This window comes from Ranitomeya variabilis, chromosome 5 (assembly GCF_051348905.1).
Source record: "Ranitomeya variabilis isolate aRanVar5 chromosome 5, aRanVar5.hap1, whole genome shotgun sequence".
NCBI classification, from domain to species: Eukaryota; Metazoa; Chordata; class Amphibia; order Anura; family Dendrobatidae; genus Ranitomeya; species Ranitomeya variabilis.
Window position 1 is genome coordinate 487571077 of NC_135236.1, and position 27416 is coordinate 487598492.

Here is a 27416-nt window from a genome sequence, read left to right on the forward strand (position 1 = left end):
GGCTTATATCAGTTTATGTCAGCCATTTTAAGCCATTGATTATAATGTATATATTAGCTGTGAGTATAGAGGAGTATACATGCAAGTGAGATCTACATGATATATATATTTCTATCACAAGCCCCCCTTAGATATCACTTGCCCTAATACTAGCCTCCTGTTCCAAAGCGCTGCAACTTTTGTGCTGCCGGTGAACTGACGCAAGCCTAGCGCCTACGCCCCACTCCGTACAGACTTTTCGCAAATGGGCGGTTAGTCTCTTAGTCAACAGCATGTGTAGTGAGCGGTGTGTATTCTTTATCAGGTAGGTCATCTATTCGGTCAGGCAGGGCATCCACAACATCATTCTGGCTTGGGTGTCATCCTCTGGTAGGGGAGCTTTCTTGCAATGCGATGAGTGGATCCAAGTGGGTCTTTCCTCCAGTTTCACAGAGGTTGGTGTCATCAGCAGCACTTGGAAAGGACCATCAAATTTGGGAACGAGTGGTGTTCTCCTTACAAACTATTTTCATCAACACCCAGTCTCCTGGCTTCAAGGAGTGCGTACCGGACACAATCTGGATCTGGCAATGAAGAAAAAAAACTCGAGAATGGATGTTAGCACGTTTCTTGGTGAGTTCAATTACATAAGCAGACAAAGTATCATATTGCATAGTCAGCTGCTGAGGGAAAGGATACCCCTAACCAGGGACTAGACCCAAACAAAATTTCCTATGGTGACAGCTCTTCTGGGCCTCTGGAAGTGTGCCTTACACTAAGTAGTGTGATTGGGAGTGTCTCCTGCCAAGGTTTGCGTGTCTCTTGGGCAACTTTCGACATCCTGTTAAGTGTCCCATTCAGACCTTCTACTTTCTCGCTACTCTGGGGATTGTAAGGAGTGTGTAAGCCTAAGTCTGACCCTACTGCTGACTAGATCTCTCGTGTGAGATTTGCTGTGAATGTGGGTCCCTGGTCACTCTCGATCACTTCTGGGACCCCATAGCTGCATATCTTGTCTCTGAGAGTAGCTTCTTTGCAGTAGTCTTTGCTGGCTGGTTCCTCACTGGGAAAGCTTCTGGCCATCCTGAGAAAACGTCCACGACCACAAGGGCATATTCGAATCCTCCACTTGGCGGCATTTGGATGTGGTCTATCTGGATCCTCTGGAAGGGGTACAGTGGTCTGGCAAGATGTGTGGGAACTTTCTCCATTCTTCCGGGGTTGCATTTGCCGCAGGTCAAACAGCTGCTAGTGAACTTGGTTGTTAGGGTGGAGATCCCTGGAGCGAAACAGTAAGCACCAATCAGATCATTCATCTGTGTCTTTGATCTGTGTGTGGGCCCATGTGCCCACTGGACCACCATAGGGTACATGCTTCGGGGTAAACAGGGTTTGTAGTCCATTGAGTATACCCTTCCTTCTTCATGTGTTGCTCCCTTCCGCATCCAGCATTCCTTCTTGTCCTTTGGGGCTTGCTCTTGCAGCTTTTTGAGCAGATCCCAGGATGTCATCTTGTCAGGTTTCCTGTCTTCAGCCGTCCTGTAGTAGCCGTCCGGCTCTACGACCTCTCCCACTTCTCCATATTGTCTTCCTTTGACTGCTTCTTTGGCTGCCATATCCGCCACGTTGTTGCCTCGTGCCTCTACTGTGTTTAGTTTTCCATGCGCTTTGACTTTTAGTACTGCCACCACTTTTGGAAGTTGAAGTGCGTTTAGCAGGTCCTTAATGGCTCCATGATGCTTCACGGTTGTTCCGCTTGCTGTGATGAAGTCCCTTGCAGCCCAGATGGGTCCAAAGTCGTGTGCTATGCCATGCGAGTACCTCGAATCGGTATACATGTTCGCAGTCTTGTCTTCTGCCATCTGGTAGGCCTTCGTCAGCGCTATCAGTTCTGCTTCCTGGGCTGACAGACTAGGCAGCAGACTTCTGGACCCTGGATTTCTTGATTGCTGGTCACTGCACATCCCGTGTGGAATCTTCCTTCATCATCTGCAAATCTGGAGCCATCCACAGAGAGGATCAACTCTGGGTTTGTCAATGGTTCTTCTGCCACCTTGGGTCGTCCTGCTGTTGCCTCAGCATCATGCAACAGGAAATCATGGTCACCTGTCCGGAGCAAATCCAGATCCCTACGGAAGGTATCATGCAGATTTTGATCAGAATTTTCATCTGAGGGTCCATATCTGTATCCCCCTTGGGAGTGGGAGTAGAGTGGACAGGTTGAGGACTGTGCATCTGGAGATGGTGACATTGTCGGGCAAGAGTAGAGAATCACTGGAGGCGAAGATGCCTGGCGGTGGAGAGATGTTTTGGCTGGGTTTGGTTTAGAGTTGCTGAGATGTCATGCGGAGCCAGGATTTCCAATGATTTTTCCAATGATATCAGCAGTCCTGTCCAGGAGGGCGTGTGCTGCAACTGCTGCTCTCATGCAGGAGGAAGAGGCTCCCCTTGCAACTGGATCCAGGCGAGCTGAAAAGTAGCCTAAAGGTCTCTGCTTTCCCCCTGAAGCTGCGTCAGGACTCCAGTAGCAAGGCCTTCTTTTTCCATCAGGTAGAGACGGAATGGCTTCGTGTAGTCGGGTAGGCCTATTGCTGGCATCAGGTATCCAGGCTCTGCAATACGAAACTAGACCAAGGAAGGCCTGTAGCAACTTTGGAGTTGTTGGAGGAACCATCTTCTCCACTGTGGTCTTCCGGTCATCTGTCAGGTGTTTCGTCTGGTGAGCAATACAGTGTCCCTGGAATGTAACTCGCTTCAGACACCACTGGACTTTGTTCTTTGAGACTTTGCAGTGCTGCTCCGCCAGGTAGAGTAGGAGAGACAAGGAATGGGCTTTACACGTGCACAAAGGAGTAGATTGTCCACGTATTGTAGCAGGGTTGCTTCTGCATGTTCCGTGACCCTGTTGGCGAGGACTGTGGATATTGCTTTAGTGAACTGTGAAGGGCTGTTCAGGGCCCGCTGTGGCATCACTGTCCATATGTGCTTTGCCCCCTGGTGCGTTAAGGCAAACAGGAACTGGTCTTCCGGATGAAGGGGAACACTGGAGAAAGCATTAGCCAGGCCGGTCACTGTGAACACTTTTGCTGTAGAAGGCACATTTGAGAGCAGAGTGTGCGGATTCGGCACAATTGGAGTTTCAAACACCGTGGCGTCATTCACAGCTCTCAGGTCATGTACCATTCTGAACTTGGCTGGCTCTCCTTTTACAGTCTTTTTCTTGACCGGGAAAAGCGGGCTATTGCAGGGCGATGTGCAAGGAACAATGATTCCTATTTCCAGGTAGACCTTCAGTTGGTCAAAGGCAGCTTGACTCTAGGCCTGGCCTGGGCCTTAAGAGGGTACGGGGTACCTGGCTTGAGTGACACCCGTACTGGGGCAACTTGAGGTTTTCTCACGCCCTGGGGTCCCTTAGACCATAGACTTAGGTAGGCGTCATCGGTTGTTTGAGGTTCTTGTAGGGCCGCCAGCACGATTCTTCTTGGGTCAGGGATGAAGAAAGTGTCACGGTCCCATCTTCCTGGAACACTGGTTGCCTTCAGCTTCTGCAGTAGGTTCGCTCCCAGCAGGTTGAGTGGCAGGTCCCTGACACCACAAACTGGGACAGGATAGAGTGTCCTGGCTGAGTGCACACACTCAGAGGCTTTGTAAGCTGAGAATGTCTGACTTGACCATCAATGCCCATGCGAGGCACAGAGGATTCTGATAGGCAGGTGGGATCAGCGAGTTCCACAAGTGTCATCACACTTCTGGCTGCACCAGTGTGCAGAAGAAAAGATCTGACAACGCCATCCACTTTCAGGGTAATTTGAGGTATCGGTCCTGCAGATGGGGTTTTACATGTCAGGAGCGTAGTGTCTTGCGGACCTGGCTTGCTTGCCCTTGTCCTTTGGACGGGGTACTTCACTGCTTTCTGCACTTCTTCCTTGACCTGTTTCTCTGGACCAACTCTTGGGTTGTATGGGTGCTCTGCACTGGTTCCAGAAATGGCCAAACTTGCCACAGATGTAACACTTGACACTTCTTCTGTCTTTGTAGGGTGGTTGCCTCTTCCAGGTCAGTGGTCACCATGAGGGGCTGTCTTCTGCACCCCCTGGTTGGGACTCAGTCCCTTTGGCTACTGTGGACAACGGTATGATGGGCACTGTAGCGGCGGCGGGGTCCGGCCTGCTGATTGAAGCTGCGGTGGTAAGATGGGGCCTGCAGGTGCGTCCGTGGCGAGGCCCGGGGGTGCCATGAGACCGGCGGCTGCATCCAACCCAAGGTCTTGGAGCATTACAGGGGCTGCGGCTGCATCTGCCATCACTTCTTCCCCCTTTGCTAACCTTATTGAGGTCGGTGTCTCCTTTCTGGAGTCTGCAGCGGTTCTTCTGGTGTGTTGCTCGGCACTTTGCAGCGTCTTCACCTCTGGCTCCCCTTCTGGCTTTCTCAGCAGCATGGCACCCATTTCCTTCTTCGCGCTCTTTGTGGCGCTATAATGGCAGTTTTGGCGACAATCGGCAATAAACAGTCTCCTAGGCGCACATAACCCGTTTTGCTTTGTCAGTCCACTGCTATTGACCTGTTCTCAGGCCTAGCCACTAAGTGGTTTCCTGATTGGCTGTCTCAGTCCATGCACAAAGGCCTGTGCCAACATTTGCCTGTGTATCTGGTTATGAATGGTGAAGCCCAAGTCTTGGAATACTTGCATTACTCTGCCATGAAACTTCTTTACAGACTCTGTCTTGTCTTGGCTCGTGTCATGTAAGCTGAGGGCTTGTCCTGCCAATCTGCCTTTGGCCCACTCTCTGAGCTGTTCAATTAGCTGTGGCCCTGACTCCCAAGCGTGTACATCTAATTCTGCTGGAAGTTTGAATTGTTCCTTCATGATTGGCCAGAGTGCATCACCTGCTTTTATTTCCATTTATGGCCCAGAGATCATTCCAGGTGGCTGCATATGTTCGCTGGTTCTGCTACATTCTTCGGTAAAATGGCATGGGATGCATCCCTGGGTCTGGAAGATTCTTGAGAATGCTGGTCACCTGACTTGGGGTGAAGTGCACATAGTGTAATGGTGGTGCCTCTATCTGCCCCTGCATTCTTGGTGCCTGTGGGTTTCCTTTCCTAGTACTGGGCAGCATGTATGATGTTCCCTCTTCATCTTCATCAGAGGAATAGTTGTGATAGCATGTACAGGGGTCATACACAGGCTGATATTGGACTTAGAAGTTGCCTTTTTATGTGAGGATGTCTCCCCCCTTGCTGAAGCTGTGATGGATTAGGCTTCTAGTTCTATGTTGTTGTGAATGTAGGCAGCTCTGACCGGTGCTGAAGTTGTACATTATCTGCAGATGTCAGTCCAGTCCTCCCCCCTCTGCACCCGGGGCTGAGCTGTCTGCTGCCTGATGTGTCTGGAGGTTGCCTACTGCATTGTGTGTAGGGGGATTTTTACCTTCTTTCCCCGATATCACAACTGGCAATGGCTGGACTGTGCCAGTGACATAGAAGGGGTGCCTTGTGCTGTAAGCACCACATTGTTTGAAGAAGAAGTTGATGAAAGGTGTATAGGAGGAGGAGGTGAAGAGTGAGAAAAAGGAACAGAAGGAGGAGAGAAGGAGAGAAAAAGGGTGAGTGAAGAAGGAGGAAAGGGGTGTGGAGAAGGAGAATGAGGAGAGGGAGAGATAGAAAGGTGTGGTGAAGAGAAAGGAGGAGAATCGGGGTGTGCAGAAGGCGGTGGAGAGAGAGCGAAGAAGCAGGAGGATTGGTTGAAGGGAGTGGAGAAGAAACGGGGAGAAGATAGGTGTGGTGGGGGAGTGGAGAAGGAGGAGAGAGAGGGTGAGTGAAAAAGGAGGGGAGAGAGGAGGAGTAGAGAGGTGTGGAGGAGATAGGGAGAGAGAAGAAAAGTGTGGAGAAAGAGGAGAGGGAAGGAGAGTGAGAGAGAAGAAGAGAAAAAGGAGGATGGAGAAGAGAATTCCTCCCCCCTCTGCAGTCCATGAGGGGGAGGAATTCTCATCAGGAAGTAAAAGACCCTCCTGTTGCTTGGCCACCTTATACCCCATGGCAAAAACCAAAATGAAAAACAAACAAAAAAGGAAAAAAAAACAGCAAAAAAACTTCAGAAAGATTGATTATATAAAAACACAAAAAGAAAACCTTTTAAAAAGTTGGTACAAGAAGTTAAAACCAAAAGAAAAGAAAACCATCAAAACCTTGGTACACAACCAAAACCTTAAAATTTTGATACAAAATGAAAAACTTTAAAAAAAGTAGAGACAGAAAGGAAAACTTTGGAAAACTCAATAAAAAAAGGTTAAAATGAAAAAAGACAGAAGGAAAACCTTCAAGAGTAAAAAGTTAAAACGGCTTTTTTTTTTGTATTTTTTCCCCTCTCTGCGCAGACACACACTTCCCCTTTTCTTATGCTGCTGTATCCAATGTCTAAAATCACGTATCTGAAAACATGTATGTCACATCAAAAATGATAGATATCATTTAGTTTCACTTCTTCAAAAATTGCTACACCATAGCCAGCATTGCAGAAACAGGAAACTTAGCAAAAAAATAAAAAAAACAGATGTGACAGTGTGATTTACAATGGATATATCTTTGCCAGCGGCAGAAAGGGAAGTTCAGAAAAAGAGGAAAAAAAAAAACTTTCTTTTACAATTGTATGCACTTAAAGCAGCAATACGTGATACAAACAGAAACAGATACAGACATTCCGGGAGAACCGACGCCCTTTTATTCTGTGGCAGGTGCTAACTGCTCTGGGAAACATTGCCAATCGCACTGGGCACACATATGCCCGGGCCGCCTGAGTGAGGAGCACAACAAGCGGGAATTCTACCACCCTCCAGTCCGGTCGCCCTGACTGGCTCGCCGGCTACGGGAATCTGTGGCAGCCCTCTAAGCTATCACCATCCGAGCCTGGAACATGGGACTACCTGTCCCTCCTGCTGCACGGGAATCTGTGATAGCTTATCGAGCTATTTGACCTCCTGCCGTCTGCTACCCAGCCACCACAAACAATCCAACTGTCTCCCAGATCTACACAAACACAGAACACATACACGGCACACAGCAGACACCTTGACTTATATCCCAGGGTTTGGATACGGGCTCAGACTTTTTACACTACCTGGGAATGCGGTGGTGACCACACCTCACCGGCAAGAGGTATAGACCCGGACTGGGCACAGGGGACTTTCAGGTAAGATGATAACTTTCTTACCTTACTTATGGAACTGCAGTCTCCGTCCCGTGAACCAAGGCCGTGGCCAACACCTCCGTCTCTCCAGTCAGCAGGGTCCCCTGTGTTTCGTCCACGCCCCACGTTGGGCGCCAGTTGTTATGGAAATTTGGTTTGGATAAATTTATCCCTGTGTGTGCTGCGGCCGTTCCCAATAAGACTGAGTATTTTGAGCGCTCAAGGAATGAGACTGCACACCATTGTCTCAATAACATTCCATCAATACTGATGATTTATTGTACATACATAGTTTTTTAATTGCATATAGAAAGGAGTGGTTAGTTAATTACCATATTGTCTAGCTCCTCTGTTATTGGTTATCTAAATATATATGGAATATTGTGATTAATTCACATGAATGCTGATTAAGCAACTAAAATGTAGCTCTGCATCTAGGACAAAGTTGAGACATCTGATCAGCACTTAGTACATCTGGCGTTGTTCCACTTTTGCCTGGAAAACCCCCATACAGTCTGTCTGGCTTATATCCGTTTGTCAGCCACTTTAAGCCATTGATTATAATGTATATATTAGCTGTGAGTATATGAGTATAGAGGAGTATACATGCAAGTGAGATCTACATGATATATATATATATATATATATATTTCTATCACAAGGGAAATTGATGAGTCGGAGGTTTGGCTTACACAGCCCTGGTTACCAACACCTTTGTGCTATCAGTAAGCTTGAGTCTCCCTAGATTTCTATTAACATATGATAGACTTGAGTAGGGACTTGTTTTTGGTGAGTTGAAGCTTTTATTGGTAGCATTTTGGGGTACATAATATTTTGGATGACTTTTAAGATCCTGTTGACATTTATTTTGTTCTCTACGTTGAGCACTTACATTGGGATTACCATATAAAGCTCCAAAACACGTGATTCAGACAGAACTATTCACTATAATGTGGCAGACAGAGTTACTCAGCCTCTGTTCAGCGGTGTCTGTCTTTTCAGTGGCGCATAAGACTGTGATTGACCCCGATTTTTGTGCATGGCTTAAAAGATGGATACCACCAGATAGATTGCGACACTTTTGGCTCTATCTCCTTACAATGAATCTTCCATCGGGGGTTTACTCTCCCCAGCATTCAGAATTGCCAGTGTTAGTTTTATACTGCCTGGTGTGGAATAATGGAATTAGAGGTGTTTGTTGGGAGTGTTGTTCTAAAGCAGGGATTGGGGACCTCAGGACCATTTCCGGCCCTTGATGGCCTTTGCAGGCCCCAAACAGATTCTTAAGGACCGCATTCTTGGGCAGGGAGCTTTATTTTGATTACAACCAGCTCATTAATTTCTTCTTGCTCTGTTAGCACACACAGTGTCTTCTACTGAACACTGAAGGGCATGCAATGAAAGATTACATCCTGAAACCAGTGCCAGAGTCAGGATGTACTTTGTGGGCGGAGTTTGTACGGCCCCCGAAGGATGGAATAAATATCCAAATGGCCCTTGGCAGAAAATGATTCTCCACCCCTGTTCTAAAGACTGTTGCTTGGTGACTCTGTGTGCATATCCTCATCTATTTGTGTGTTCCTTCCTTTTTAGTTCCTGGTGTTCCACTCTGCTGTTTGTGAGTGTATGTTTGTGTGATTGGTATTTTCATTTATCCCTGTATGTCTTCCCTTGTTAGTCTGTCTGCTTGTGTATTCTTAAATACAGTAACTCTCCACTTCCCGGGGTGAGGGAGGTTACAGATGAGGGATGATTCAGGAGCTCAACAAGGTACTGAGCCCAGGCATCTTCATCATTAGAAGTATTTCAGGGAGCAGGGATAGCTAGAGTGCCTCTAGATTTAAGGATCGAGAAGGAGCTCTTTGCATGATGAGATGATGTTTTCAAGGATGGGACTTTTTTCCAGGGAACTAGTCTAATTGCTGTATTTGATGTCATCAATGAATTTTCCCCCTAGTATATGGCAATAGGCATTTGCCTCATGGGGTTTTTGCCTTCCTTTTGGCTCAACATGTTAGGGTATAGGTTCAACTCGATTGACTTATGTTCACTTTTAACGTTAAAAACTATCACTATGTGTTTTAGAGTGTTGCCCCCCTTTTTTTTTTTTTTCCCCCTCAAGTCTTTAGAAATCTGCCCAAGCATGCTGGTTTCTGTTAACAATTCTACATGTTAGTAACCAATTCTGGCCTGGTTGTTTGTCCACAAGCAGGGGTGTAACTACAACAGGTGCAGGGGTTGCAATCGCACCTGGGGCCTAGGGGGCCCTAAAAGTCCCTTTGGCCTATAGAAAAAGACTGTTGCTATTAAAGATTTAAAATATTTTGGGGCCCCGTTGGAGCTTTCGCATGGGGGCCCATGACTTTCAAGTTACGCCACTGTCCACCAGCGTTCTGAGACGTGAACGTAGGTTTTTACTGACATTCAGGTCTGTGGAGTGTCTTGTCCATGGATCGAAAATGTCAGTTTTGTTCACTGAGCCACTTAGCTATCGCTTTTGCCTTGCCATGGTCTCCATCATGGTGGGGAAACCTTTGTTCATCATCAAAATGTTCCTGGATTGTTGGGAGAAGTTTCTCTTGAAGTATGCTTGGATACCATTCTTTGGTTTTAGCCAAAACGATGAGTGAGCCCACTCACCTGGCTGAAAAGCCTCTCCCACACATGAATGGTCTCGGGATGCTTCACTGTTAGAATAATACAGAACTCATGGTAGCGCTCACATTTTCTAAATCTGGTATCTAAGCATCTTTTAAGAGCAACTTCTCCCAATGACCAGGAGCAGTTTGGTAATGGACTATGGTTTTCCAGCCCTATGGAGAACCATGTCACAAGACAAAAGTGATAAATAAGTGACTCGGAGAACAAAACATTGAACTTTTGGGTCCATTACAAGGAAATTCCACAGATCTCTATCCCATTGAGGACCTGTAGCCAATCTTCAAAAAGCAGGTAGACAAACAAACACAAATAGTGATAAACTCCAAGAACTGTCGAGACAAGATTGGGTTGTCAACAGTTAGGATTTGTCCCAGAGCCCATTAGCCACAATGCCAGGGTGAATTGCAGAAGTTTTGAAAATAAAGGTCAACACTTTAAATATTGTGTCTTTTGCATAAACGTAATGTATGTGTTAACGAAAGTTTAAGAAATGCTGATAATTTTACTTCAGTGACCATAGAAACGCTAACTAAAATATCTAACACTGAAGCTGCAAACTTTGAGAACTAAAATGTCAGTCTCAAAACTTTTGACCACAACTGTATACTTTCAATCCATGCTCAAACTTCATTCTTCACATGCATAATGTCACAACCAAAATAGAAATGTTGCAACTTTTCTATATTTCTTTATACTCTCTGAAGAGGGACGGGTGATGAAGAATATGAAGGACAGTAAAGAATTGGACAGAGGGAGACACCGTTTATGTAGAACTTTTTAACAAGTCTTTTACCTCAATCCAGCTCAGTATTGCAGTATAATGTCCCCCAGATTGTTACTGCCTCTTACTGTTTAAAAAAACAAAACAGGAATCCACTGATTCGTGTATGTGAAAGATCACTCTGCAGTCATCTCTCAACTCGAGTAGAATTTGAAGAGGAGGTGGCAACTGGTGAAAGTGGAGCATAGGAGTCCTATAATGGCTAGCTATAGGGTTATCCCTGTTGTACTTTCAAGAAATTTTTCAGAATAATCCTTCCTGTGTGTACAAGTCCCCCACCTTAACGTCCACATGTGTTCCTCTGTTCTGGATCCACTCTGGGCGTCATGTCGTGTTTTTTGTTTTTTTATCTGTGGTCACACATGCACACTACTGATCCGTTGAGAGAATATAGTCCTAAAATCCTCTTAATTGTTTGGGTCCCAGTGGTCAAACACCCCGTCCTGCTGATGGATGATTAGTGTATTATTAGGACACGTTCTTTTAGCTAAGTTAATGATGCCATATGAAGTTTTAAACCTGGTCTAAATGTTTTCTAAACATACTGTACATGCTCAACTTTCGAGAGATCGGTCTTGCCCTTTTAGGTTACCTTGTCACAGACCAGATAATATGGTTAGAAAGTAATACTGTGGATTCTGGTACCTGTATTTAGGTATACATCGCATACTACACTGGCATAATTCCTCTAAGCACTCTAATGGGCCTTTTTTTCTGTTGCCCTCACTTATATAATCTTTCCAAGGGGTTGCAGCTAATGGTGTAATACAGAGCTTCCTTTTGTAAAGACATGACTCCAGAGAATCTTGTGGGTAACGCCCCCTTGGTAAAGATCATCAAAATTTACCCTAAAAAGGCCCATGTGTCTGGAAGTATGTAGCAGATTTTATAAAACCAAAACGCAGAATATATAGTTGAGTAGCAGAAATAAAATAAAGGCAACATCTGACCACTTTTGACCTGGCAAGAGAGTCCCTTCTAAGGCTTATAATTGGGAATGAGGGTTCTTCAGAACATTTGTTCGCTGACTTGCAGTCAGGTATGTTTTATTTCTCTGAAACAATTTGGAAAGCTGGCCAGGGGGTCTATAATGAGACACTTTACTAGTCCAACATGGCTCCCTGGCCGGCTTCCTCCCATCTGTTATTGATTGACAGTTCTCTCCTGTCAAGAGACTTGTCAGTCAGCCATGTGTCCTCTGAAATGCCACAAGCAGACCTGGTTTCATGCTGCCCGTGGTTCCCTTTAGTTAGCAGGCAATTCAGAGCCCTATCTGTGCCTTTGGATGTTATATGCTGCTTCTGTCAAAGCAAGTATTTTGCCGTAGAAAAATATAGAATAACTATATCTCTAGAATGTCTGAGTGTTATAGGGGATATTTAGCAAAGGAATTTATTTATTTATTTCTTTTGCAAAAATCTTTTTTTTTTTTTATAGCTTTATAAAAAAAATAAATTAAATTTAGAAGTGACGCTTTCTTGCTCTCCACTAGTGTTTTCTTCCTTGTCCTGTCTTGACATGCCCAAATTGCTCAAAAATGCCCTCTTAGCTGCAGATAAAAGGTGTTATTTGCTGGATAACCATTTTAATTTACTGTCCACAAATCTAGAGGGAAGATCTGTAGCATATAGTGTGTGTGTGTGTGTTGTAAAAGACCTAGAACTTTAGCTCTAAGGCTACTTTCACACTAGCGTCGTGCACTGCACGTCGCTATGCGTCGTTTTGTTGAAAAAACGCATCCTGCAAAAGTGCTTGCAGGATGCGTTTTTTCTCCATTGACTTGCATTAGCGACGCAGTGCAACGCATTGCAACCGTCGTGCGTCGGACCGTCGCCACTAAAAAACGTTGCTTGTAACGTTTTTTGGTGCGTCGTGCCCATCTTTTCCGACCGCGCATGCGCGGCCGGAACTCCGCCCCCGCCACACCTCACAATGGGGCAGCGGATGCGTTGAGAAACCGCATCCGCTGCCCCCGTTGTGCGGCACTTCCACAATATGCGTTGGTGCGCCGCAACGTCGCATACCATAAGGCTATGTGTGTTTTTGATCTTTGCCTCGTGTCCATGAAGACAGTCTTCTTTAAACCATGTAATGTACTACAATGTGTGTAGGTCTCCTGTTGTGGCTGTGGCATCTAACCTAACACTGTATTCCTTTTCTACAGAAGACCGCTCCTGGGGGCTTGTCAGTCATTGTCCGCAAATTGAACTTGAAGAAGGAATCCGACCTGGTTGCCATCATCTTTCCAGTCTGAGTCTCCATTTTCCTGTTCTTAGTAGAGAGAACTCCCCAAACAGCAGGAGCCCTTCACAAGCACCTGAGGAAGGGAATTCTGCAACACCTCCAGCCCCACCTACAAAAAGACACTGCCGCTCCTTATCAGTGCCAGAGGACCTATCGCGCTGGAGGCCTATTTGGAGGCCTAGTGGTTCTAAAGTGTGGACTCCTGTTAAGAGGAGATGTAATAGTGGTGGGGTTGGAGCAGTACTGGGAGTGCAGACTCAAAGTCCATCCCAAGGGGTCTCCAGTCTCAGGTTCCAAAATGACCCCAGTGCCTCTTTTCGCTGCATCCAAGCCAACAGCCCTCCCTTCTTTAGCCTGGCTCTGTGCCGGGAATCGCCGTGTCCCTACACCCTTTCTCCAACCACTATATTCTGGGAGAACACAGAAGGGCCAAGCTGCTTTCCATTGCAGCGCCGGTTTTCCCTCTCTCCTGTACACATCAAGGATGCAGGACGGTTCCTTCCTTCAGCCAGCAGCTCCCCACCTTCCACACCAGAGCTGGTCCGGCGACAGCAATGTTTGCCCCGCAGCCAATCGCAGCCTTGTGACCTTGACACAAGGAAATGTGGAATCAAGCGAAGGCACGAGGAAGATGCACGGTGGCATCGTCCTTCTCTGGACTTCTACAAGATGAACCAGGTAACGTGGGTTTTTTTTGTTTTTTTTAACAGTCATGACTTTTCTTAGTCAGTCTATCCAACTTTTTCATCAACTAATGCTTTTTTTTATTTGCAGAATGCTGGTGCTATGTGTTTCTTGGATAACTTTGATGAAGGCAGCTCTTCTCCTTTTATGGCTTGTCATGGGGAATCTCCTTGCACTTCTGGAAGTCCTGTTACAACTTGCACATTGGCACTTAGTGAAGAAGATATGACTAGGAGGGATCACTCGTCCTGCTCCCAGGCAATGCTCTTCCAGCACGATTTTGCGGACCTGGATTTAAATCTAATTGAAGAGAATTAGCACTCTCAGGAAACATCATACTACAAACGGAGTTCTGTTCGTGAGGTGGACGTATGAATGAGAGTGTCTGGGTGCCTGTTTCAGGCCACCATCAACAGACTTGCACCAAGAGCATTCCACAAACCTTCTAACCTTCATGACCAATAGGAATTGTTTGGGGGAGTAGGGTATAAGGGGGAGAGCCAAAAGTTCCAATCTATTGCTGAAGGATTAGCCTGAGGCAGGATCATCAGTACTCCCAATCTCTCATTTCCCAGTGATTCTGCTGGAGTTGGGATCTCATTACCGTGTTACAAACCTTTACATAAAGGGTGCTGTGGGATTGCTTTATTTTTATATTGATGGCTTTTGGAAGAATGTGTTCTGCACTGCCCCAAGGGGATCACATGTAAATAGAGGCATGTGATTAATTCTTGTCTAAGGTGACTATTGGGGGGGGGGGATATTAGTTAAACTAACCAAGGTGGCAAATCTGGTCATGCACAAAGGCTGAGACCTTGTTTTGCAACGAATGCCCCAAGACATGAGCCTAGAGCGTCACAACAAGGGAACCCAATCCTGTGTGTTCCATAATGGACACCTTTTTAGTTCTCCAATGTATCCTGAGGAAGGCTGACAACAGAACAAAAAAAATGTTGTTTCAACTGTTGTAGGTGTTTGTATAGTTTTATTTTTTTTTTGTTTCGTATGAATGTTTGCCTGTGGCTAATATTCTAGAAGCAGTATTATTGAATTTTTTTTTTTAAATTGCTGGCCAGTTAAAAGGGAGCTTCCAGGTCATCCTGAGCATATTTGTTGTCTGCACTGCCATCCAAGTCTTGCATAAAGGATCACCCCAATACCTCAGACAGGTGTAAAACCTTTGTCCTGCACATCCCAAATCCTCCTGTACCTCCCATCTAAATGCTTTTCACTCTTCAGGAATGCGTTTTGTTTTTTGTTTTTTTGTTTTTTTTATTTACGTGTAACGAAATGTGGGTGGTTGTTTCAGCCTTCATGATGCCTTTTCTCCCCATGACACTGAGCAGTGTGCTGCAGATCCCTTCAGAGAAAATAGTCAGGTTATGATAAATTATTTTGAATGTTGTATGAGAGCCATATGAGTATTTCAGTGTACAGCATGGTTTGTTGTACCTTACGAACAGAAAACTGCCTACTTGAGTCTGCAGAAACTTGTCAAGTATGTAAAACCACTACTTTTTATTTATTGTTTTTGTCAATGTGCAGTTCCAAAATTTATGGTAAAAATCCTGTTGCATCTAGAATATCTGTAACTGAAAGCTTTGCAAAGCAGTGCCACCGTCTATATTGCAATATTCCACCCTACATGGAGAACTAGTTATACACCCCTTTAACAGTCTGGTACCTCTAGAGCACTAAGAGATAAAACCTGGTAAAAATAGATATAGGAAATGTTCATAGAACAAGTTTCTATTTAAGAATGTTAAAGAAAAAAAAATACAAAACTTTTATTTCAGCTTTTTATTTTATTTTTTTTTATTTTTTTCCTGCTTTACTTTCCGTAGAATTCAAACTAGGGAAGAAATCCTAAACATTCGCTGGAAACCTTGTGCAATAATAAATGATTAAGAGAACCTGTCATGCTGTACTTGAGTCCGATCTACGGACAGCATGGTAAAGAGTAGGAGAAGCTGAGCAGAATGATATGTAGGTTAGTGGGAAAAGATGTGGTATAACATGTGATTTTTGCATTGAAATCTCTGGTGGTTGTATGTATGAGTCCAGTGGGTGGTCCTACTCAGTGATTGATAGTCTTTCCTGTGTGTCAATCATTAAATAAGACCGCCCACTGGACTGTTTTGCATAGAAACACCAGTTTCCATGAATAAAATGGTAGTTTTAATGAAACTTTTCCAATAAAAAAAAAAGTATACCAATCTGATCAGCTCCTCCTGCTCTCTAACATCCTGCCTGCAAATCAGATGCCGTTTTCAACACGACAGGTTCCCTTTTTTATGTCTGTTCACAGGTGACAGCTGGCTTCCACTGAGAGGTGTGGACATAGCCCATACCCCTTTTGCCTCAGACTTATCAAGGTTGTGTGACATTGGGTTAAAGTAGTGAAGTGGTAGAATCATTTGTTCTTCTCAACTTCACCTTTTTCATCCTGATTCGGATGACACAGCTTAGGGACAGTGTAAAACCTAACCTATGGCCTGGAATCCCAAACCATTTTTCAGTAGTGTATTAAATGTATGAGTGACTCTTTGAGCATTTTTCATAAATGACCCATCCTGGATAAAAAAAAAAAATATTCCCCAAAATCAAATTTGACTGGTTTGATGCATTGCACATTAGGGAAATGAAGTTTGCTTTTTATTGTTTTCTACCCTTTAGAAGCAGGGAATAGCAGTCTTAAATGCACTTTTTGTTTAAAAAACTGTTCCCTTGTATGCAACATAATTTGTACAGCATGTATGGATGGTGTTACCATAATTTGCCCTTCACTGGGAAAAAAAAGTTAACTTTAAAGGCGCCTTATGCTAATCTCTATAAATGATGATGAACCCACTTAGCTCTCGGTACCGTGCAGTTGTTAGTGGGTGCTGCAACTCCGTTGCCCTTTTAGTAAGTTGGAGAAAAGTAAGGGAACACATAGCTGCAACCTCCTTCATTCTCTGGATTGTTGGGGGTCAGAACCTGCCCATCCCCCAGAAAACCTGATGCCATTGCTTACTGAGATGGGAAGGACTTTGTGTACACTCCCTGACAGAAGTTATGTCGCTTTTCCATGTTATGTAAATAAAACCTTATAACCTGATGTTAAATTCATCCATTGGTTGTATAAATTATTCTTTTGAAATCTGAAACCCTCCTAAATGTGGTTTAGGTTAAGAAAATTGGCATAAATGCAGAAATATTGATCAGTTAATGGACACAGAATGGTCAGATTTTGGCAAGACAAAAGTTTTGTCGCCCACAGAAAGTAATGTGATATTCAAACAAAGAATTAACTTAAAATACAAATATATGTTGCATAACATTGGTGAATGAAGTTGTGGTGCTATTAGAGTCATATTTAATATTTTGTGTGACTTCCATGAGCTTGAAGGACTGCATCCATGCGGTTCAACAATGATACAATTTATTAATGAAGTCCTCAGGAATAGCAAAGAATGCAGTCTTACATGCCTCCCAGAGTTCATCTAGATTCTTTGGTTTTGTCTTCCAAGCTTCCTCTTTCATCCTACCCCAAACATGCTCAATGATGTTCATGTTTGGAGACTGGGCTGGCCAGTCCTTGAGCACCTTGATCTTTTTTGCCTGGAGGAACTTTGTTGTAGAGATGGGTGTATGAGATGGAGCACCATCCTGCTGCAGAATTTGACCCTTTTTATGATTTGGAATATGAGGTAGCTAATACTTCTTGATATTTTAGGCTATTGATATTGCCTTCCACCTTGCAAATGTTTCTCACACCCCCATACTGAATGTAACCCCAGACCATGACCTTTCCACCACCAAGTTTAACTGTTTTCTGGGTGTATTTTGGATCTATACGGGCTCCAGTAGGTCTCTTGCAGGTTTGTGGTGGCTGTGGTGTAAATCTACTGAAGATTCATCAGAGAAATCCACCTTCTGCCACTTTTCCAGCGTCCATCTGTTTAGCAGGCTGTGAGACTTTGCAAATGTCACACGGTTTTTTATTTGCCTTTTGTTTAGTGCTGGCTTCTGGGCACTGATTCGACCATGGAGGACCTTTCGAGCCAGAATCCTACAAACTGTTCTAGTTGACACAGGGACTTGAGGTGACCAGGCCTGTTGGAGCTCTGCTGCAGTGGAAGAGGGGCTTGCTTTGGATTTTCTAACCAACAAACGTTCCGCCTGATTAGTTGTCTTGCGGGGTCTGCCGGACCTGAGCTTGTCAAACACATCTCCAGTCTGTTCAAATCTTTTTTTTTTTTTTTTAAATTCTTTGTACTTGACGCTGAGACACATTAAAGGTGCCAGCCACCTCTGCAGTGGATCTGGTATTCAGCCTCTTGATAATCCAGGCTTTGGTCGCAGGGTGGATTTTTGGCATGTTGTCAGAGCTCAAGTTGCAGTTCAAGTGAAGGTCTGGGGTGCTGGGTTTCTTTTTATGCATACAATAATTAACCGATCATTTACTGAGCACAGGTGAGGATGTAAACTAGGATTTGGTGCATTACATGACCAGGCGACACAACTTTTGTCTTGCCAAAATCTGACCATTCTGTGTCCATTAACTGATCAATATTTCTGCATTGATGCCAATTTATTTTCTTAACCTAAACCACATTTTGGAGGGTTTCAGCTTTCAAAAGAATAATTTATACAACCAATGGATGAATTTAACGTCAGGTTATAAGCTTTTATTTACATAACATGGATAAGCGACATAACTTCTGTCAGGGAGTGTAGTCTGATTCTGTTATTTTTTTTTGGTTCTTGCTAACCTAACCTGTGCACCTCGGTTTTTTTTTTTTTTTTTTTGTCTTCTGTAGTTATCCATATAAGAGTTCTGAGTATTATGTTTTCAAACTGACTGCACATACACAATGCGACATGTACCATTTCCTCCATTTAGCTTGTCGGAAGAATCTGCAGCCATTCCATTATGAAGGAGGGGGGCGGTGTTCCGTGTTTTTAGTTTATTTTTTGTGTTTGTTTTTTACCCCCAAAAAACATATTTGATAGGTTAGTATAATAAACTCGGGTGTTATACTCCCTCCCTAAGTCTAGTGCTGCATCTCTGCTGCATGGATCTTTACTGATGTGCTGCAGTGGTGACATAACCATGGCAACTAACATAAACTCTGCAGCCAATCACTGGACTCAGCAGCTCTGTTGATTATAGATGGTGTAGTCCACTCAGCCTAGTGATTTAGCTGTTGACTAAAGCAGTGCCAGATCTGAGGAAGGTGAGGAACACCAGAGTTATTATTTTTACCTAGCAGAAGCTATTGGGGATAAAAATAAAAAAATAAAAAATTGTGCACCAAAAAATTAAGGATGAAAATGTACATCATGGCCAGCTGTCGGTTCCACCTGCAAGATCAGCAGTCTCTTCTCCTTCTAATCCTTTAGCGGCTTAGATTGTGGGGTGTCTATGGGTCATCATGGCAGCGAGTAGCCCCTTTGATTAGACATGGGTGAAATAATCAATTCGTAATGCAATGGAATGCCCACGAATTATAGCAGCAATGAAACAGAAAATCAAACAAGTGCAATAAAACAAATCCCAAGATATTTTTTTTTTTAATTAATATTATTAAAACACTGATTTAGCAAAGCTATTAAAAAATGAACTTAAAAAGTATCCATGTCTTGAGAGCCTAAAATAGGCTTCCTTGACACTATTACGCTATGGTTACTTTTCTGACCAGTCTTAATTGCCATTTAGTACATCAACCATAAGAAAATACTCCCTCTTATGCTAGTCTACACATGCAGGATAGATGTGTACCTACAACATGGGAGCACCTCTACTGCTATGTTTCTCTTACAGATTTTGAATTAATCTAACATTGAATTCATAATCCATTCCATTTAATTAAAGAGTAACCATTTTAATTTCCATTTCAAAAATCCATAGTACGCTTGAAAATAAGCAACTTTGTAATATATCCTATTTGCACATAATTTGAAAAAATAACTGGAAAAGGGGGATTTCTTGAAGATGATGCATGGACTTCTGTTAGGGTTGGCTTTAGTTTTGCACAGTAGTGCTAGTTTTCTGTCATTTTTCTCCCACCAATTCATTTGAAGCACCAAGCTGAAGTGATGAAAATAAGAATGGAAAACTTCTTGTGATGTGTACGGCTTCAGTGACCCGTAAAGCATTGCAAAGCCCAAAGGGGAGTAGTTGTGTATTTTGCACTTTGTGCATTTGGGTACTTGGAGACCAAAGTGGCAGGAAACTCTGTGCTCTACTAAAAAGGTAGTTATCTAGTCCCAAACGTACATGATGAAGCTTCATCAAGGATGATCGTGGTCTCTTTAGCATTTCATGATATTGTCCCTTTTTTTATCTTATTTATTTTAAACTTGGGTAAAAACTGCCCAGGTTCTCCTTTTTACCCAGAAGTCAAAGGGAAAAGGTTATTCTTAGGCTTATTTATATTTGAATGATTTTTGGAATCTGTTTTGGGTAACCCCATTACAGGATCATTTATGAATTCTTGCCTGAATGAATGCTAGTAACATTTAAGGTGTGTGTTGCTGTTGTTGTTGTGTTCTGTTTTTTTTTTAATTGTTTGTTTTATTCATTCAAGAGAAATAGGTCTCTTTTGTTTTAGTGTGCCCAATATAATTTTTTTATAGTCCTTCGTAAAGGGGTGTTTTCAACAGGGTAATTGTGCAGTACAGCTTAAAGAGAATCTATCAGCTTGTTTTTGCTGCTTCATCTGAGGGCAGCATAATGTAGGTAAAGAAAAGCTGAATCCAACGATATATCCCTTAAATTACTGAGTTCAGCCGTTCTCGCACAATCAGAGCCTTTAGATTTAGAATGAAGCAGAGCTGAGAAAGCTAGCCCCGCCCACACCAGGCTCTGCATGTACAATGTCCATAGACAGTGAGGTGCTTATCACAGGAGGGGGAGGAGTTGGACTAGTCCTGCAATGTTTCTCGTAGAGATAAATCCTTCAGTAAGTGAACAATAGCACACACTTTGACAAGTGACAGATGTTTCAGGCTCTATCTCCTGCTGTCTTCAGATTACATAGCAAAAACCTGCTGACAGATTCCCTTTTTGAAGACCTGGCCACAGAAGATCCTGTGAACAACGCCTCAGAAAAAAAAATCAGCTGTACTTGCCAATATTGAGTCAAAATACTAATGCACTACAGGATGCAGCAGGCCGCTATGATAAACGGAGGCAGCACAGGTGGAAAATACTGATAAAACAACCACTTGCACACCTACCATTCATGAGAAGGGTTTGTTGCCTAGTATTTTAAATGCTCCAGGGAAAGGCTTGTATAGAGCGCCAGTCACACCAATACACGTAGTGTACCATGCCAGCTTCCTGCCCATTAGTGCCACCTATACTGTAAGATCAGGCGGGCTGCCCAGCACTCTATAGAAGTACTCCCCACCTACATTATAGTACCTGGCTGCATTCTGCAGAAAATGGGGGGGAAAAATGCATGAGGCATTTGATATTTAATCCAAAATATGCAAGCTTGCTACCAGTGTCCAGCCCTCATTGTCTTGCAAGTCCTTATACTGAAATTTAAAGCAATTTACTGAAAAGGATAAAAATCATGAGAGGGGAAAAAAGCAGCCAAACCGGGCCTCAATACTGATGCACTTGAGGGTGCAGCAGACCCCCATGATATAAGGCTGAGGTAATACAGGTGCAAAATACCGATGGATCGACCACTCGCGCCTACCAATCATGGGGGGGATTGCCTAGGATTATTGATGCACACGGATAAGAGTAAAAATTAACATATTGAAAAAACTTGCTAAAAAGGACTATATGGCAGGTTTTAACATCCCAAGGGAGCATTAGTAATGGCAAGAAGTGTTCCCTGGTGACAGGTCCTCTTTTTATAGACTGGCATTTGCAGTTACTTTTTTTTTATGCTTGAGAAAGGCTCTCCATGGGCCGAAACGTTGCCGTAACGGGCTATTAAATTCTGAGCATCTGATTCTTTTTGGAATAATATTATATATATATATATATACATATATATATATATATATATATATATATATATATATATATATATATATATATATATATATAATATATATTGCATGCCAGCAGCAGAACAGAAAAAGCTGTACCCACTACTTGAATTAGAATTTTCAGAATTTTTTTTTTTTTTCTAATGTTAAGTCTGCCTCCTTCAGCCATACTCGTACTTGGGTAGGAAAGATAATCATGTCTGGACCGTCAGATACTTTATCTTCTAGGGCTGGGCTGAACGTCTTTCTGTTTATAAATCCATTGGCCCGAGCGGACTGCCATATGTAAATGCTATGACGCCACTGTGACCAGTACTGACCTCTGCTCTGACCTGAAGGGAACCCATGATATCCTTTTGCGTGTACATATCATTGCCATCACTTTATTTTATTTTTTCTGTTCTAATTTGTTTGGGGTCTGAATTTAAGTCTTTACTTTTGGTATTTCTATGTTTTATTTAATACCACTTGATGTGGTGATGAAGTGCAGCATTATAATGTGATTTCTACCGACTTCTTGCTTGATATACTTTTCTTGAAGCCATTTAACAAAACTGTGATCTGGGATTCTTGGACATCATGGCAGCATTACTGACAAAGCTTTCAACGCCTAAGTACTCAGTATATTTTATTTCAATTTAAAAAGGTCTAAAATTGTTGTTGTTTTCTGTTAAGCTCTGATGCTATAAAGATGAATTTTGATACAGACCCAAAGGTCCTGGTTCAGTGAAGAAATTATTCCAGAATTCTGAAGATAATTGCTTAGAAAAGTTGCAAAATTTTTCACAACACTGAACTTCGCAAAAATGTTGTTTCCAGTTGTCATGCCAGTTTTGCCAAGATAGGTGGGATGCCACAGCTTGTCTAATTCATGATGACCTGTAGTGTACCTTACTCCAGTACCTGACTAGAGTAAGATTTATCTTAATCATAAGCGTCTGACTCCAACACGCTCCCTTCTCAAGTCCGGTGTTGTTCTGTTCTGATGAATCTAGAGCTAAAAAATGTTCTGCATACACAGAGATAAAAAATACCTGTATTAACCACAAGGGAAAACCATGCAAAACTAATTAATTATGGTCAATCTATGCGTAGTATGCAGTAAGCTCCCCCTAGTGGTGGTTAGAAGCAGCCAGAATGTGATCTGTTAACTCTTATTTGCATAGGTGATATAAAGACGTTTGGCCAGGAAGGCATGGCAGCACATCTGGTATGGAGAGACTCCTTTGCATCTTGGGCTGCAAGTATTCAGCAATTACTGTGCAAGGGGTCTATAAATCAGAATAGGACCCGTGCACAATATTTGCTGGCTTTTTTGAAGCCTTTGCAAATGTACCTTGTAGCGTGCAGCCGCCTCTTTATTTCTCAACATCAGATCAGATGAGGGTATGACTGCATTCCATTGTACGGTAACTTAATTTTTATTTATTTTTTTTTTAATAAAACTGGTTTCTACTATTGTGAAGACATAAAAATACACTGCACAGATTATTTGACCTAAAAAAAGACTTCTATAAAAGGTGGCCATTAACTAGTTAAACATGCAGACATGGATGGCGCTATGCCTTTATAGTGATAGATCTGTCATTTAGTGCCAACTGACGCAATGGCATAGGACAGATCCAATAAAAACATAATTTTTTGACTTGTGGCAGAAAAGCAACTTTCTGAAGAAGCCCATTATGTATCTTGCAAATGTCAATTTTTTCTGTTCTTTATTTTTAGAATATGGAAATTAATTTTTCTTAATTTCATGTTTTGGATTTAATGACTTTTCAGATTAACATTTTAAAAAGTAACTGAATTTTGTTACTCACATATATACAGGGGTTGGACAAAATAGAAACACCTGGAAACATCAACAAAAGTTAGTTTAATATGGTGTAGGTCCACCTTTTGCGGCGATTACAGCCTCAATGCTCCTTAGTATGGATTCATACAAGGTGTGAATTGTTTCCAAAGGTATTTTAGCCCATTTTGCAGTTAAAACACCCTCCAGTAGTTCTTTGAGTGACGATGGCGGTGGAAATCGACGTCTAACTTGAATCTCTAAAATCGACCATAAATGCTCAATAATGTTGAGGTCTGGGGATTGTGGAGGCCAGATGAGATGCTCAACTTCATTAGAATGTTCCTCGTGCCATGCTTTAACGATTCTAGCTGTATGAATTGGTGCATTATCATCCTGAAAGATGGCGTTACCTTCCGAGAACAGTGCTTAAACCATTGGATGCACTTGGTCACCCAAAATGCCTAAATAATCTCGGCTGTTAATTCTTCCATGATATCATTGGCCCGGCGGATCTCCATGAAATAGCACCCCAGATCATCACAGAACCTCCACCATGTTTTACGGTTGGGAGAAGGCAGTCTGGATGGAATGCTTCTTTCGGCTGTCTCCAAACGTACACTCGGTCGGAAATAGGGTAAATGATGATTCGTCTGAGAATATCACATGTTTCCACTGCTCGAGGGACCAATTCTGGAGGTTTCTACACCACTAAACGCTTGGAAATATTTGTCATTGAGAGCAGCAGTTTTTTTAATTGCAGCTCTTCCGTGGAGATCAGATTTGTGCAGCTCCCGACGAACAGTTTTCGTGGAAACTGGGTTCTGTAGGTGTTCATTGAGCTCCGCAGTGATTTTCGGAGCCGTGGTCTTGCGATCCTCTCACAATTCGCTTTAGAGTCCGACGGTCTCTCTCAGTCAACTTTGACTTTCGTCCTGACCTGTGCTTTGCTGCGGACTTTTTTCCTTCTCTTTCAAACGCAGTCATTACTTTGGAGACAGTACCTCTTGACACGCCAAACATTCGGGCACTTTGTGTTACACTAGCGCCTGCCATACGAGCACCAACAATTTGGCCTCTTTGATGAGAATCTGATACCAATGGCAGACCTCTCAGATTTTCAATGTTCTTACAATTATGCAAAACAAACAGTTAATTTACACACACATAACACAACACAAATATTCAACTACAAAAGATTACCATATGTCACGGTTTGCATGTTTATCACATGTTCAAAGATTATGATGCCAAAACGTTAGGTGTTTCCATTTTTTTGTCCAACCCCTGTATATTGAATTGGCTGCTGATCATTGGGGCTCTGGGACCCCTCTGGGCTGTTTGCAAAATCAGGCAGGTCTAGTGCAATGAGTTTGGTTTCAATAGCCTAGGCTCCTGTCTGCTGAGGTGCATAGTTCTTGAGGGTCTATTGTGGGATTGGTAGGGGTCCGGGTTCTGCAGGCAATTTAGGTGCCGGCTAAATATGAAAAATCAATAAGCAACAACCCTATGCTTTCTGTTGAGTCCATACTTCGGGCTGCATGCTACACTGAGACAGGAGCTATGCCCACTTCTCACTTGGAAGGCCTGGACCCTCACAGATCTGCAGACAATTGATGTGCCTGCTAACTCTGAAAAATCAATGACACTGGTTAGTGTTGTGTGTGTTTTTTTTTTTTTTGTTTGTTTTTTCTGCTTTCATCTCTATCCAGCAGTAGGAAGTAATAGCTCTTAAGTTTGTTACAATAGGCAACACCTTCTTGTACTGATAAATCATCCAAAGTGTGTCCATTATTGCTGTTGACCTGTCTTTTTTTTTTTTTTTTAAATGGTTACTGAAGAAAGTTACCATTTCAACACCTTTTACTTGGAGTAAGTGTTACTCCTGAAGCAGTACTGTTAAAGTTTATCGATTTATCTAAACAAGTGGAGGCTTCGAGTCACTATGAAATATGAGTTTGCAATGAATTGATAAGCTGTATGCTGGCATTGCCTGTGTTATGAACTCTCACGGGTGTTTGGTCATCTTAATGGTGCGATGGAAGAGGGCATCCTCTCTGAATCAAAAGCCTAACCTGGGCTGAAGGTGCTGCTGAGTCACTGAGGTGGAATTGTTTCACTTTTTTGACCAAGAACTAGATTTTTGGCTGTGCTAAGCTTGGTATGATATTTTGCTTTAAAATTGTTCTCTGGGACCATCAGATGCAGCTAAGGGCAACTTGACTCTGGGGTTTTCCCAATATAAACTATGGCCACTACCTTTACTGCCACTTTTAACAGCAGTCTAGCAAGCTGTAAAGAAGTTCCACAGGCCTTGTGCATTGCCTCCAAAAATATCTTTTATTACCCTTCCATACGGCCCAGTCTCATCTGAGGGATGTCACCGATCTTGCTTCGGTGCCTCCTCTCTCCTCGCAATTGCCGTCCTCCTGCCTTGCTTCATGTGGCTGGCGTGAACAAAGTCATCCATACCGTGTCCTCCAATCACACCCCTGCGCAGGTGTACTTTGCCCTGTTGAGGGAATGGAAAAGTACTGTAGTGCGCATGTGTTTACTTCCGGGTACTCGGTGCTCTTTGGCCTCTTCTGGTACTTTGCTCTGCCTTCGGCAGGGCAGAGAAAAGTGTGTGATGGAGGACACTGTGGATGGCGTAGGATGTGCCATCCACACAAAGCCGAGAAGAACGGCAATTGTGAGGAGAGAGCAGGTGCTGAAGGAAGACCAGAGATACCCAACCAACCGGACCGTGTCGAAAGGGGGGGTTAAGAGGGAAAAAAATAAATAAATATATATATATATATATATATATATATATATATATATATATATATATATTTCACAAAAGCAGGCAGCACTCCATGTTCTTTAAGACAATATGCAGGTGTTTATTGAGCCCACATCTCCATGCAAGCTTGAGAAGGGCTCAGTTAGAGCCGAAACGTTTCATGGAGATGTGGGCTCAATAAACACCTGCATATTGTCTTAAAGAACATGGAGTGCTGCCTGCTTTTGTGAAATATATGGATTGAAAGCAACCAAGGGACGGGTTGTCTGGGCTCTGCACCCGAAGATAAGTAGAGGATTTGTGCTGTGTATATATGTGTATATATATATATGTATATATATATATGTGTATATATATATATATATATATATATATATATAATATATATATTTTTTTTTTTTTTTAAGTAATTCTAAGGGTCTGTGGGACTTCTATTCAGCTTGCTAGACTGATGTTGTAGAGCGGTGGATGGAGTTCATATTGGGGAAAAACTGGCAGACCGGTTCCCTTTAATTGAACTGCGCACATATATATACTGATTCCCAGAGAACCATTCCCTGACGCCATGTATTTAGGTGCTCTGTATGTGTTTACATGGGACATGTCCTAGGAATTGCATACCTAGAATCTGGGGATCCGTTGAATAAATTGCTTTTGTTATTCCTGGAGAGTCTCTTCACGTTCTTGTTTTCATCCGGAGAAGCCCATTTATAGCCTTTCGCAGTCGACGTCTATTCAGAATGCCTAGTGTCAAACCAGGTATAAGCTTCAAAATATTATACTTTATGTAGCTTTGGTGTTACCATGATAGTATTGTAAATGTAACTTCCTATTTTTATATTTCAAATGTCAACTTTATTTATATGTAACTTGACTTTTTCTTTTTGTTTTTAAGAGAATGTCAAAATATATTAAATCGGTGGCAGACAACCTATGTGTCTAATCAAGGTACAGGTTTCTGCTAATGATATAATGTTGTGACAAGAAATTATTATTGGGAAAAATATACCATAGTATTTTGACCCTACAAATCGGACAGACAGAAAGAAGCCGTTAATATTGCATTTATGAAAATGTATTTTATTTTATTACTAAAAGTTTAAGGTGGTGATTGCTAAAAACTGTCCAACCTACACTGGTCAACCATTTGAACTGATGAATGACTTTTCAGCTGTTCCTACATAGCAGCAAGTCGTTAACTTATAATATTTTATTTTTATTTTTTTTCAGAGTGCATTACAGATTCATTTTATGTGTATATTGAGAGCTCTCTATAAATGTCCCTAATGTGTTTCCCTCCAAATTATTG

General features: G+C 42.7%; 1 protein-coding gene across 4 annotated transcripts in view; it reads left to right on the plus strand.

Moving 5' to 3' along the window:
* The window catches only part of FAM53C (family with sequence similarity 53 member C), a 41137-nt gene extending 25023 nt beyond the window's left edge, over nt 1–16114 (plus strand). For all 4 annotated transcript variants that reach the window (XM_077265552.1, XM_077265554.1, XM_077265551.1 and 1 more), the window contains 2 exons: nt 12772–13529; nt 13626–16114. In XM_077265552.1, coding sequence (XP_077121667.1) covers nt 12772–13529; nt 13626–13853 — 986 coding nt within the window. In that variant the 3' untranslated portion in view covers nt 13854–16114. The remainder of the gene's footprint in view (nt 1–12771; nt 13530–13625) is intronic.
* Nucleotides 16115–27416: the final 11302 nt, after the last annotated feature.